At 46.8% G+C, this 13,538-nt stretch overlaps 1 protein-coding gene across 3 annotated transcripts in view; it reads right to left on the bottom strand.

Moving 5' to 3' along the window:
* Positions 1-13,538, bottom strand: part of SPICE1 (spindle and centriole associated protein 1) — a 613,595-nt gene that overhangs the window by 93,601 nt on the left and 506,456 nt on the right. For all 3 annotated transcript variants that reach the window (XM_085621094.1, XM_085621096.1, XM_085621095.1), the window contains one exon: positions 2,916-3,099. In XM_085621094.1, coding sequence (XP_085477220.1) covers positions 2,916-3,099 — 184 coding nt within the window. The remainder of the gene's footprint in view (positions 1-2,915; positions 3,100-13,538) is intronic.

Raw genomic sequence — 13,538 nt, 5'->3', positions numbered from 1 at the left:
AGATTGATTGGCGTGTTCTGTGGGTGCTTTAGCGCTACCACCAATTGTGTATCGTCAGCATATGTAACGATTTGAATCCCGTAAGGTAGAACTAATTCGGCCAGGGGTCTGAGATAAACATTAAAAAGGGTGGGACTCAATGATGAGCCCTGGGGGAATCCACCCGAGAGAGGCAGACATTTGGAGGAGAAGTTTCCCTCAAACGCCTGGAATACTCTGTCTTTCAGGAAGGATTTAATCCATGTCAGAGCCTTGCCCGAGACTCCTACCATTCTGAGCCTGTCAAATAAGATGTTAGAATTGACCGTGTCAAATGCAGAGCTCAGGTCAAGTAGGACGATTGCCACCGTCCCTCCTTGATAGAGGATTTTCCTTGATTCTTCTACTGCAGCTAGCAAGGCTGTCTCAGTCCCGTGATTAGGGCGGAAACCTGTCTGGGTAGCATGCAGAAGGGAGTGTTTCTCTAGGTGCTCTGAGAGGATTTTATTTACGTATTTTTTGAGTATTTTACTGGTTCCGGAAGCAGAGAGATCGGGCGATAATTGCTCCATACCTCTGGATCAAGATTGGGCTTTTTCAAGAGGGCTCTTATCATAGCGTGCTTCCATGCGAAGGATACCTGGCCACTGGATGGCAAAGAGTTTAATACCTCCAACAGTACAGGAAGAATAATTCCTTCTACTCTCTGGAGTTTATGAAGGGGGGCCAGGTCTCAAGGGGAACCCGATTTGACCTGAGCAAAAAGTTGTGATAAAGTGGTCAGGGGGTAGTGTCCCTCGGGGAGTCTGCTTCCTGATCAGACTTATCTCCTTTTATATTTTGGCGGAATGTGTTAAAAATATCTAAAACAAAAAATATTTAAAAACTCTACAAGTTCATCACATCTTGTCTGTGTGGAATCTGAGGGGAGATCTGGCGTCGAGCACCTAGTCAGACTTTTTGTGATTTGGAAAATTTCCCTGGGTGCGTTTGCTGCCGCTGTTATTTTCTCCTCAAAATAGAGTTTGCATTCTTTTTATTTGTAATTGATAGAACTTAATCGCTTCTCTATATGTCTGTTTTTTTCCCCGTTATAGTCTTTCCTCCAAGCCCTCTCTAATTTCTTGCAATTTTGTTTAAGTTCTCTCAATTTGGGTGAATATCATGGTGTCTGTATTTGCTTTGGCTTTTCCTGGATCCATTTATGTGGGATCGTAGTGTTCAAAGAGAACTAATCCAACGATTATAGTTGTCGGACGCTATTGTGGTATTAGTCTCACCCACTGGTTTGGAACTCGCCAGAGTCTTGGACCAGGCCTCTGGCTACAATTTTGCCCAGGGACGCGTCCAGTTCTTGCAGGTTTTGATGCCTGCCATCTGGTGTGGGGTATTCCATCTAATTGGTATTAAAAAGTGATCTGACCATGGTATCAAGACAGGACTTCCTGCATGGAGATGAGTGTCATTTGAGAAGACTGGATACGGAATATGACCCTTTTGGTGAGTAGGACTAGACACTTTTGTGATCTAGCTGGATAGCCAATAAGTTGTGTGTGAGATCTGCTGCTTCCGCCTTAAGTGGGTTGTCTAAATGTAAATTCAAATCGCCCAATAAAATCAGAATGGGGGACGTGCTTGCTAATCTAGCTGCCACGTCAGTTAGTGATTTTATAGACAGTCCACAGGTTCCGGGGTGGGTGGGTGAGGGGGGGGGGGGGGGCGGTAGGCCAGGATCACTGAAAGATTAAGGGTTTAAGTGAAGGAGATTGCAAATGACATACTTTCGCAATCTGATACAATACCTGTCTCTATACGCCCCCTCAAATGATCGTTCAGGATGTGCTTAGACTTACCCGAAGACGGAGACTTCGACGAGGAGTGGTGGTGATGGCTCCGGGACCAGGCCCGCGACATCCCTCTCAACCGGACCGCAAAGACTTCGGATTCATGGCCCGGCAGTGGGAGCACGACTTTAGGTCGTGGTCGCGCTGCAAACACCAAAAGCACACTAGGTGAAAGTCCATAACTGACATCAATTTGCGACAGGAGTCGCAAGTCTTGAAGCCGGTTAGAGGACAGGACATCCCTACATGCACCAGGAGTCGAACGACTCGAAAAGAAGTCGACAAAAGTCGAAAAATGGTAGTCAAAGAGTGACTAGAGGTACCAATTTTTCTGGATCTGCGCTGGATGGCACGAAAAAAGAAAGAACGGATGTCAGCGCGCGAGGGCGGCGTCTAAGTAGATACCCCAACGTCATCCCGGCGACTATGATGCCGGCGACCAACGCGGAGTCGAGTGACGCCACCTAACGACGTGCAGAGGTACTGCTACAAATTTTTTCCGGATCCAGTCTGATGCCTGGGGGTAATTCTAAGATAAGGAATCTATAACTAATTGCCTCTTTCAGATGCTAACTTCTTTCAAGCTGCTATCTGGTTCCAATCCCTTGCATTTATCTGTTCTTCTTAAGAATTAGTGCTGCATTTTTGTTCTCTTTCAAAGTATTCACTGTCTTTGATTTGGCATCTTGAAAAAAAGGTTTATTTAGGAAACCATCCTATAAAGACAAACTTAACAACAAAGAAAGTGTTTTAGAACTGAAATTCTCTTTGCACAGATGTTTCTAGCTTCTGCACTGGAGCTGTGATATTGGAGGTCCAGACTATTAGCATGGATATCATGACAGGAAAAAACACTAGATGAAGATACCCGAAGAACATATACATGTCTCTAAACTGCCACTCAGATTGGTTCTAGCTGTGGATTATGTTGATACCACATTTTTTTTATGAAGCTCAGAAAGACATCAAAAATACAACAGCACAGTAGAAAAAAAAAGCTACAAATATGCCTCTAGAATAAATTTGGCAGGATACTTCCATTTGCCCTTTGATTTCAACTTGAACTCATGTTGTCAGGCGGAATGACCTTACCTGACCACATTGGCTGTGAGGAGATGGGTGATATTGGTGGAGAGGCGGCAGTGGCATGCTTCTGCTGCTCAATCAGCTGCAGCAGTTTTTGGCGTGCTTCAGCGCTCTGGCGGTTCAGCTCTGCAATGCGGCGCTCTATACTGTCCTCCATTGGAATTACTTCTGGCGTATTTACGCATACACCCTAAAGGATTTATAAACATCACAAATGTAACTATCATTTGCCTGTACTTTATTATTTAAAAGCAAACAAACTCAAAACTAGAAAGGTCATTGAAACCCTGCAACACTGGAGACAATTTGCTAAAACGTAAAAACACTGCACATTTTTTGGGTACGACAGTAGACATACAAAGGACATGACGTTCTACAAGAGTTCAGAATCAAGTGACTTTAAAAGGTTCAGTTGATTCTTCAATGAAACAAACAAGTTCAAACTCCCTCAATCCTATTAACATTGAAACAACTGACACTTACTACAGATGAAGTTACTTACCTTGATGTGCTGTAATCACCAATTTGTGAAATAGTTTGCCCTGAGGTAATCCCTTTTGTGCGAAAAGCTACAGGAAAAAAGGGTCCTGAGAGGATCCTTAATCCGTAGCAAAGCTATTCACTTCTGGGGGTCATGCCATCCCTTTCAGAGACATGAGTCTTGGAGTCCTCTTGAAGCTTCCTCTGAAGACCAATAGCCTCAAATGTTTAGTTGCAGAACGTCGCTTTGTCAGGAGCCCCAAGCACAAGGGTCTTCAGCCCTTATATGTTGTGGAGACTTATATGCTGTGGAGACTTTTCAACCTCGTTACAAGGCCTCCATTGCAGCCAAGCTTGCACTGGGTTCTGGTTTGTTTCCGACCTGAAAGCCTGTGTCTTATTCAATATGCTGTAATGTACAAATGTGTTGACTGTGGCCGACGGTTTGAGCCTTTCTCCAAATATTTACGCTTGTTCTAGGCCAATCGACAACCCACTGCCTGATGGTTGGCATTTTTTGGATGCAAGTGCTGTTGGATATACTGATAGCTACCTCTGTGGGGTATCTGGGATGTGCTGGATATATATATCAGAACTTCGGTCTAGTTTGTTCTGCTGCATGATGGTAATGTGTGATAATGGAAAGGCTGTTGCAAGCACAGTCATCGCTAGCATTGTCATGTCTGTGCTGTGTTGGATATATGCAGGATGTGATTTCCAATGTCTTCTATTGGGTGTTCAGATAGGCAGGTTAGTGAAAAGTGTTGCTGAGACCATGATAGACAGCAATATAGCATACCTGGGGTTGTTGGGTAAATATAAAGTATTCCTTCCAATGTGTTTACTTTTATGTGCAGCGTTGTTTCTAGTGGCCAAGGGCATCGGGGGAAACATGAGAGCTGAGTTAAGGCATATCTGCGCAGTGTTGAATGTATGTGATATGAGGAGGCAACCTGGCTGATACCTATAAAAAGTTGTGAAATGTGATTGCTACAGAGCTCACCCAGAATCACAACATTGTGGAGTTACATCCATTCAATCATCATTTGAAGTGGAGAGAGCCTAGAGCACCTGTAAGGGCCACAGACCTATGTCAGGATCAGAGTACAGAAAAACGACTCAATGGGCAAACAGAAGGCTTTGTTAAGCCATCAGCAGCCAGCACAGAATGGAAGGCGAAGCAAAGAAGTCTTTAAAACACATTTTCATGATGAGGTAATCTTGTCAAACTCACAATTAAAAGTTTCTTCTGCAGTCTGCCGAACATCCTATATTTTTTTTTATAGATTATTGAAGAATTCTATAAAATGTGTTAAAAATATAAGGGTGGAGAGGATTGAGGAATAACGTTCCAAGCTGCTCAAGACACATTGTCCAGTATTTAAAAAAATAAAAAAACTTGCACTCTTTGTTCTTGACTTGGGGTTCAATTTCTCTTCATAGAACTTATTCTGTAACTCTTATACTCCAGATAAACAATTTCATTGGGTACTTTTAGGGAGCGATATGTGCTAGGCATGTTGGAAGTGGCAATCTTACATTCTTATAATTGCACCAAACTCAACTCATGTCAGACAGAGGTTTGTCGAATAATTGGTTTATTTTTTGAATTACATCCAAGAAACATGCCATCTCTGATTTCACTTCCTCGGGACAAATGTATGCAACTCTGCATAGGTGGCCAAAAATAGTCTCTCATATTTGCACTTCCTGTGGACAAACAAGTGCTGCTGTGAAAAAGGAAATTGTCATGTTTGCTTTTAGAAGACTGGATGCAGGGTTTATGTGAACTAGCAAATCTGGGCAAGTCTATGCTTTGTAATAGGATTATACTAGGTAAATATGATAAAGGTACATCTAATTTTAGTTCCCCAGAATAGGTAACTTTCATAGATTCACATGCTTAAATCATCCCAGATCTTCGAGCTGGGAGTCTTACGCTAACCTCTCAACAGAATTCGATGATAACGTAATCCTAGTCCTAAAACAAGCTGTTTAGTGGCCTGGTCACATCATTTAAAAACAACCAAACGTCAATCAATCAGATATAATCAGCCCCATGACCATCCCCTGAGAGACCATCACTCCTCAGATTCTGTTTAGCACCTGTCTGAATTAATATCAGTATTGTTTGAGCCTCCGAAGGGGAGGCGGCCGAGTCCCATGTGAATCTATGAAAGATACCAATGCTAAAGGAAGACAGTTACAGGTAAGTAACTTTTTTCTTCTCCAGAACTATATCTTTGATATATACACAAGCCTGAAACAGAGCAGCAAACAGTAATGTAGAATAATGACCATACATGGTGGCAGCAGGAAGCCAGTTGAAAGACAGCTAATCTTATGGAAAAAGATGTCACAGAAACCTCTGTCCAACCCCAGCATTTTTAATCACTTCAATTTGAGGCAATAATGCAGAATGAACGTGTGCGTTTTCTTCTAGATTAACATCTAGGGTACGAAGTGCCCTTTCTGCTTCCATGTTGGGGTTTTTAAAGAAAGTTTTATGGACTATAGGTTAATCCAAATGAAAATCAGAGGACTGTGCAGTAGAAGAAACTTCAAAAGAGGTCGCTAATATCACTATTGTAGTTTTTCCTGTGTATCTTCATCGACAATGGTGAACCTGTCTGTTAGACCTGGTACCATTGGCGTGAGTTTCCCGTCAATTTTATCTGATTGCCTCCTCGGTTTTTTATATGGTTTGCTGGTTTAGATGCTTTGGGCACTGTACCACTGCTATACGGTGCCACAGTGCAAGTGCTCCCTATGTTAAATTGATGACTTGATTAGTGATTCCACGATTGACTTATCTGGGTTGCTGTCAGACCCTCGTATTGTGCACCGCGTGTGCCCGGGGCTTGTAACTCAAATGCTGCTGGTGGGCTTGCAGCACCGATTGTACCACACACCGAAGCAGCCCGTAAAGTGTAACTCGGGCCTGCCAGCGCAGAGCGCCATACGCAGTCCGAGACTGCTGTGTCGACTCGGCGAGTGCACCCACTCGCCGGTCCTTAAACCTTCCCTTTTCTACACATCAGTCACCCCTACGGTAGGCCTATGGGCAGGGTGCATTGTATGTAAAAGGTAGGTCATGCCCCGGTGTATGTGGCGTGACCTGATAGTGAATAACAACCTATTGCATTTTTCACTATTGCATGGCTACCTGTTCCCATAGGCCAGAATGGGCAGTTTGATTATAACATCTTATAATCTTAACTGACTCAGGGAACTAGGTAGAGATTCGAGTTTAGTATGCCTGAACTCAGAATGATAACTTGCATCTTTTAGTGAAGTTGGTTTTAACATTCTGTGTTTGAAAATACCATTTTTAGAAAGTCGGTATTTTCTTACCTAACCATCCAGCCTGCCTCTGCTAGAGTATGTATTGTATGTCTGGCTTTGTGACTGACCGGGGTCTGGGGGACACCAGGAGACAGAGGGTGAGTCAGCACTAGGCTGAATAGGACGATCTACCTGCGGAGTGGTGGGAGGAGTAGCACCAGGGCCTGAATAGAGCTGTGCCTGCCTTCCACAATGCTGGCTCCACCACCGTAGGTGCGTCTAGGGATCCCGGCCTACTCTGACAAAGAAAGACGTTGAGCACTGGCCAGGGGCAACCCGAAACGGCTTGAACTAGGTACAGGACCCTCTGCCTTCAGAGGACAAAGGATTTCGGAGTATGAATATTGGGGCCCAGACCCAAACACTTTAGCTCACTTCTGGGAACACAAGACAAACCTTTGCCGAGGAGAAGCGCCGAAGTAAGCTGCAGGAGTTGTACTGCCCCTCTGTCGGTGTGCTGTAGTGTGTTGGCCTGCAGTGGTGTCTTCATTGCAGAGGAAAGGAGAAGGAACCATTCAAGAGGAACTTCATCATCTTGAAGAATATTACTCCAAGGGCTTGAATCGAGCTTGCCTCCTGTCTGAAGTCTCAGGGATACAAAATACTTCACCCCTTCTGTTTGCATGCTGCTGGAACTTGCCGTTTCAGTCGCTACAGAAGAACTCTGGAACTCTCAAGCCAGTGAATGTCGCTGCCATCTGCATCAAAGTCGTGAGCGCTGCTGCGACTTGAACCGTAGACCGACGCCGCTGCCAAGACCAACATCTGTACGGAGCCGATCATCGACAAAGGTGACTAGGAATCCATCAACCTAGCGACATCGCAAGGACCTGTGGTGCTGGCGCCACAACGTCACCTCCTCTCCGGTCAGGACCAACGCCTTCCCCTGCTTGCACAAGCATCCAGGACAACGACGCATTGCTTTACCCCGAAGCAAGGAACCGACGCTGCAACGCGCCAATGACATCGTATCTCCCGGACGCCGTGAACGGCCTTTGTTTACTTTCATCAGGTACTGTTCTGTGGGGGTCTGTCTTGACTCCGGGCCCGATGCTGTGCACCTCGCAGTCGGTGCCGTACCTTGAGAACATTTTTGCTTTGTTGTTGGGATAACTCCCGTTGGGGTTATCTGTTGCTAGAGACTATTTGAATCGAAGAGCCTATTTTTGAATCACTTCTACCATCGTGAAGTATCATCGTAATTTATCGTATTGTGGATTTTTGTCGTATGTGGTCTTGTGATAAGTTTATATTAAGAATACTTATTTTTATAGATCCCGGTGTGGTGTCTGTTTGTAGTGTTTTCACTGTATTACTCTATGTGTTCACAAATGCTTAACACACTGCCTCTGAGATAAGCCTGCCTGCTCGTGCCAAGCTACCAAGGGGGTGAACAGGGGTTATCCAGTAGTGTAATCCCCTTTCCCTGACGTAGACGAAGGGTCCCTACTTGGACAAAGGTGTATACCATTGCCAACTAGAGACCCCGACCTCTAACACTGTCTATGATGCCTTAGTCAACTGTATTATCAATGATGGTCTGTTGACGATGATCTTGTTGATCTCTTTGGAGAGAGTCTGAAGAGTTTTTGTTGCTTGGGCGAAGTTGATTAAAATGCTGGTTTAGGTTTGCCAATGTGAATAATTTCCTCAATTAAAAAACACTTTCGCCCACTGTCTTCCTCTGAACCTTTTTAGATGGTTCTTTTGAGGTATACGGTTCAGATTTTGAAGGTTTACGGGGTCTCGCCTATAAATGTTCCCTTTTTAACGCATTTTTGGAGTGCCATCATAATCTTCTTCACAAGATGGAGCATCTTTACATGTTAAGTTTTGCAGCCAAATTAAGAGTCTTCCTTCCCAATTTTTAAAGATCTTCTTTGAGAAGATGCAGCATATCTTGCATTGTTTATCATTATGGTTAGTCGATATACAATAAATACATTCCTTATGAGGGTCTTCAGAGTGTAGTCTTTTCTTGCCACAGGTTCAATGAGGTCTGAAGAGACCTTTTCTTGGAGTTATAAGACATGGACTGTCCTTCGACGCTCATCCCAGCAACATATGCAGAAATCTTCACTCAGAGAGAAGGGTCCATTCTGCAGAATGAGAAGGTGGGTGAGGAATCAACTGTTATATAGCGTATTCACTAGAAAGAGCATTACCAAAGGTTAGTAACTTGTGTTTCTGATGGACACTTCTAAGCCCAGATGCCTCATCTTGTGAACACATACCAAAGCAGTATCTCCTAAGGTGGTGGGTCTGTGTAATGGTTCAGATGAACAAGTTACTTACCTTCGGTAACGATATATCTGTAAGAAACATTAGTTAGTTAGATTCCTTACCTTAGAATATCCCCAGGCGTCAAGCCGGATCCGGAAAGATTTTTCGTCAGCAATACCCTTGCGTGTCGCTAGGCGTCGTCGGCGGCTCCGTGTCTGTTGTCGTTATTGCCGGGATGACGTCGGAGTACTTAGATGCCGCCCTTGCACGCTGACGTCAGTTCTTGTATATAGCTTTCCGCGCCAGAAACGCAGAGCCATGCAAGAGACCGACACTGGTGCCATGAATTTAGGACCCTGAAAGGGATGACGTTAACCCTAGATATCAGTTTGCAGAACGGGGAGGATGGGTGGGGCGGTAAGGAATCTAACTAATGTTTCTTAGAGATATATCGTTACCAAAGGCAAGTATCTTGTTCATCTGAAAGAAACACGTTAGTTAGATTCCTTACCTTAGAATAGATACCCCAGCAATACCAACCCCGGTGGTGGGTCCGCAAACCAAGATCACACCAGGAAGTCCTGGAGAACCGCGCGGCCAAAGAAGCCGTCTCTCCGGACTTGGCTGTCCAGGCAGTAATGCTTGGCAAACGTGTGCAGCAAGGCAGACGTAGCTGCCTGACAAATGTCCTGCAAAGGGACTCCCCGTCCCAGGGCAGTAGTAGCCGCTGTGGCCCGAGTGGAATGGGCCCTCAGCCCCACAGGAGGTTCCTTCTTAGCCAAGGAATAACAGGCCGTAATGCACAAAACAACCCACTGAGAGATGGTTCGCTTGTGCACCGCCCGCCCCTTCTTAGCGCTCACGTAGCCAACAAAGAGTTGGTCGTCCACCCGGAACTGTTTCGTGCGGTCCAGATAGAAGGACAGCGCCCGTTTTAGGTCCAGACGGTGGAGCCTTTCTTCCTCTTTCGAGGGATGCGGAGGCGGAAAGAAGGTGGACAGTGTAACAGACTGGCCGATGTGAAAGGCAGTTACCACCTTAGGGAGAAAGGAAGGACGAGTCCTGAGAACAACCTTGTCCGGATGGACAGAAAGGAAAAGAGGCTTAGAAGATAGAGCCTGGAGCTCAATCACCCGTCTAGCAGAGGTGATGGCAACCAGGAAATCAGTCTTAAGAGTCAGAGGACGAAGAGGACAATTATGAAGTGGCTCAAAGGGAGCGCACATCAGATAGGTTAACACCAGGTTCAAATCCCACTGAGGCATTACGAAAGGGACAGGAGGAAACATATGAGTAATGCCTTTAAAGAATCGAGAAACAACAGGGGATTTGAACAGAGAAGGCTGATCAGGAAGCCGCAAGAAAGCAGAAATAGCTAAAAGATATCCATTGAGGGTGCCCAGAGCAGAGCCCTGCTGGGCCAGGGAAAAAAGAAAAAGGAGAACCTCAGAAAGAGGGTCGGAAAGGGGAGCCACAGCCTTTGCTGTGCACCATGCCACAAATCTGTTCCACCTGCAGGCGTATACCGTTTTAGTGGAGGGACGCCTGGCTGCCAGAATGACATCACAGACTTCAGGAGGCAAGTCAAATGGCATCAACTGTCGCCGCTCAATCTCCACGCATGGAGGTGGAGGCTGGACAGGTTCGGGTGGAGGACCGTCCCCTGTTGCTGCGACAGAAGGTCCTCCTGACGAGGCAGTCGAACCAGGGTCTCGATTGATAGACTGAGTAGCTCTGGATACCAGTATCTTCATGGCCAATCCGGAGCCACAAGGATGACTTGGGCCCGGTCGCGCCTGATCTTCTTCAGCACTCTGGGCAGAAGTGGTATAGGCGGAAAGGCGTACAACAGACCGCAACTCCACTCGCGACGAAAAGCGTCTCAGAGCGAGTGCCGCCTTGGAAATTCCAATGCGCAGAACCGATGACATAGCGCGTTCTCTTCGGTGGCGAATAGACCTAACCAAGGCTCTCCCCACTGCCGAAAGAGGCCTTGCGCCACGTCCGAGTTCAGACGCCATTCGTGATCCATCAAGCACCGGCGGCTGAGTTCGTCCGCCCTGGCGTTCAGAGAGCCCGCCAGGTGTTGAACCACCAGGGTGATGCCTTGATGTTCCAGCCATGTCCAGAGGCGCAGAGCCTCCTGACAAAGGGTCCATGACCCCACCCCGCCCTGTTTGTTGCAATACCACATGGCAGTGGTGTTGTCCGTGAACACCTGCACTACACTGCCCCAAACAGAGGGAAGGAATGCCTTCAGTGCAAGCCGGATCGCCCGCAGCTCCACTAGGTTGATATGGAGCCGGGACTCCGCCGGAGACCAGAGGCCTCTGATCTCCGCCTCTCCCACGTGGCCCCCCCATCCCAGGAGGGACGCATCCGTCACCACTACGTGCTCCGGTTGGGGTAGGGAGAGGGATCTGCCACTGACCCTATCGCGGTCCGTGAGCCACCACTGCAACTGTCTTGCAGTGCCCTCTGAGATCAAGACGTGGTCGGACAGGTTGCCCCGATGCTGGGTCCACTGGAACTTCAGGTCCCACTGCCGAGCCCGCATCCGCTATCTCGCGTGATGGACCAGCAGGAGGCCTTCAGACCCAGTAGCCGCAGTACCAACCTGACCGAAACCCAGGATAAAGGCTGAAAGATCGGAATCAGAGCCTGAAAATCCCGAACCCGCTGTTCCGGAGGATAGACCCGGAACTGCGCTGAGTCCAGAACCGCTCCGATGAAAAGGAGCTTCTGGGAGGGACTCAGATGCGACTTCGGCACGTTGATGGAGAACCCCAGCAAATGCAGGAGGTCGGCTGTAGTCTGGAGGTGGAAGACGACTGCCCGGGGCGAGCCTGCCTTCAACAGCCAGTTGTCGAGATAGGGGAAGACTGGAACCCCTAATCTGCGCAGATGAGCTGTGACCACCGCCATCACTTTCGTGAACACCCGAGGGGCACTGGTGAGGCCAAAGGGGAGCACGGTAAACTGAAAGTGCTTGTGGCCTACCGTGAACCGCAGGTAACGCCGGTGGGCCGGCAGGACGGGGATGTGGAAATAAGCGCCCTGCAAGTCCAATGCTACCATCCAGTCTCCAGGGTCTAGGGCAGCCAGAAGGAGTAGTTTCTTACCTGTAACTCCAGTTCTGTAGTAGGGGTATCTCTGTTATAGTCATAATCTATGAATAATCCCCGCCCATGTGCGGGGACCCCGGAGCAATCAAAAAATATCTCTTAAGCTGTCCCGCATTTGCAAACCTGCAAAGACACTTAAGAGACAGACAAAATAATACAGCCTAATCACAACAAGGCTGCACTGGCCAGCACTTCCTCTGAAGTGAACACAAAGGCCACAATAAAGTTGAAATGTCATTTTTATTCACATTTGACATGTTCCTTTATTATCACACACTCCCTTCACCAAAATCCCTTTAAACAATAGAGAGGAAGGGGTGGACAGACAAGCCCCATAGGCTGTCATTATGTGTCTGCTAAAGGGATACCGTGCCTTTAAGAAACTCTCCAGAGACCCCCGGTATCCCAGGATGCACAGCCAACACAAGTTACTTTCAGTTCTTTTTGAAGGTGTATAACAACAGGCCTGATACTGTCAGGTTACTCCACCGGGGAGGAGGGAGGGTCGCTTATGACTATAACAGAGATACCCCTACTACAGAACTGGAGTTACAGGTAAGAAACTACTCCTTCTGTAGTAGGGGATCTCTGTGTATAGTCATAATCTATGAATAGAATGGCAAGCCCATCCCAACCAACAAGAAGCGGTGGAGTAAGACCAACCACCAACAAATCACTGTGCAAACAAATTCCTCAGCGAAGCCTGTCCAACCTGCGCATCTGCCCTAGCATCAGAATCCAGGCAGTAATGCTTTGAAAACGTATGGACTGACTTCCAGGTGGCAGCCTTACAAATGTCAGCAATGGGAACATTCCTAAGCAAAGCTGTAGTCGCTGCTTTGCCTCTAGTTGAATGTGCTGTAGGCTTACCCCCTAACGTCTTATTAGCTTTCTGATAACAAAGCTGAATACGGGACACCATCCATCCGGAGAGGGACCGTGTTGAGGTAGCTAGACCAGTTCTTACCGAACCATAATTCACAAACAGTGGATCCGACCAGCGGATGCCTTTTGTCTTATCGAGATAGAAGGTCAACACCCTACGCACAGCAAGTGAACGCAGAGACCTCTCCGTCGGAGAGGAGGGATGCTGAAAAAACGTAGGCAAAGTTATCATTTGATTCACATGGAAATCAGATATCACTTTAGGTAAAAACTTAGGAAGAGTACGCATTACCACTTTAGAAGCATGGAAAACAGTATACGGCTCTTGACAACACAGAGCCTGAATCTCACTTACTCTCCTGGCTGATGTAATCGCCACAAGGAAAAACAGCCTTCCAGTACAAATCCTGCAAGGAGGCCTTATGAAAAGGCTCAAAAGGCTCCCTCATTAATCTGGACAACACCACATTCAACTCCTATGGTGGAGAAGGTCGTCTAACAGGGGGGGGGGGAACACCTTACGCAAACCTTCCAAAAAACTGTAACCACAGGCATTTGGAAAAATGAGGTT

Source organism: Triturus cristatus, chromosome 8 (genome assembly GCF_964204655.1).
Source record: "Triturus cristatus chromosome 8, aTriCri1.1, whole genome shotgun sequence".
In the NCBI taxonomy this organism is placed as follows: domain Eukaryota; kingdom Metazoa; phylum Chordata; class Amphibia; order Caudata; family Salamandridae; genus Triturus; species Triturus cristatus.
This window is presented reverse-complemented; position numbering and strand designations above follow the sequence as displayed.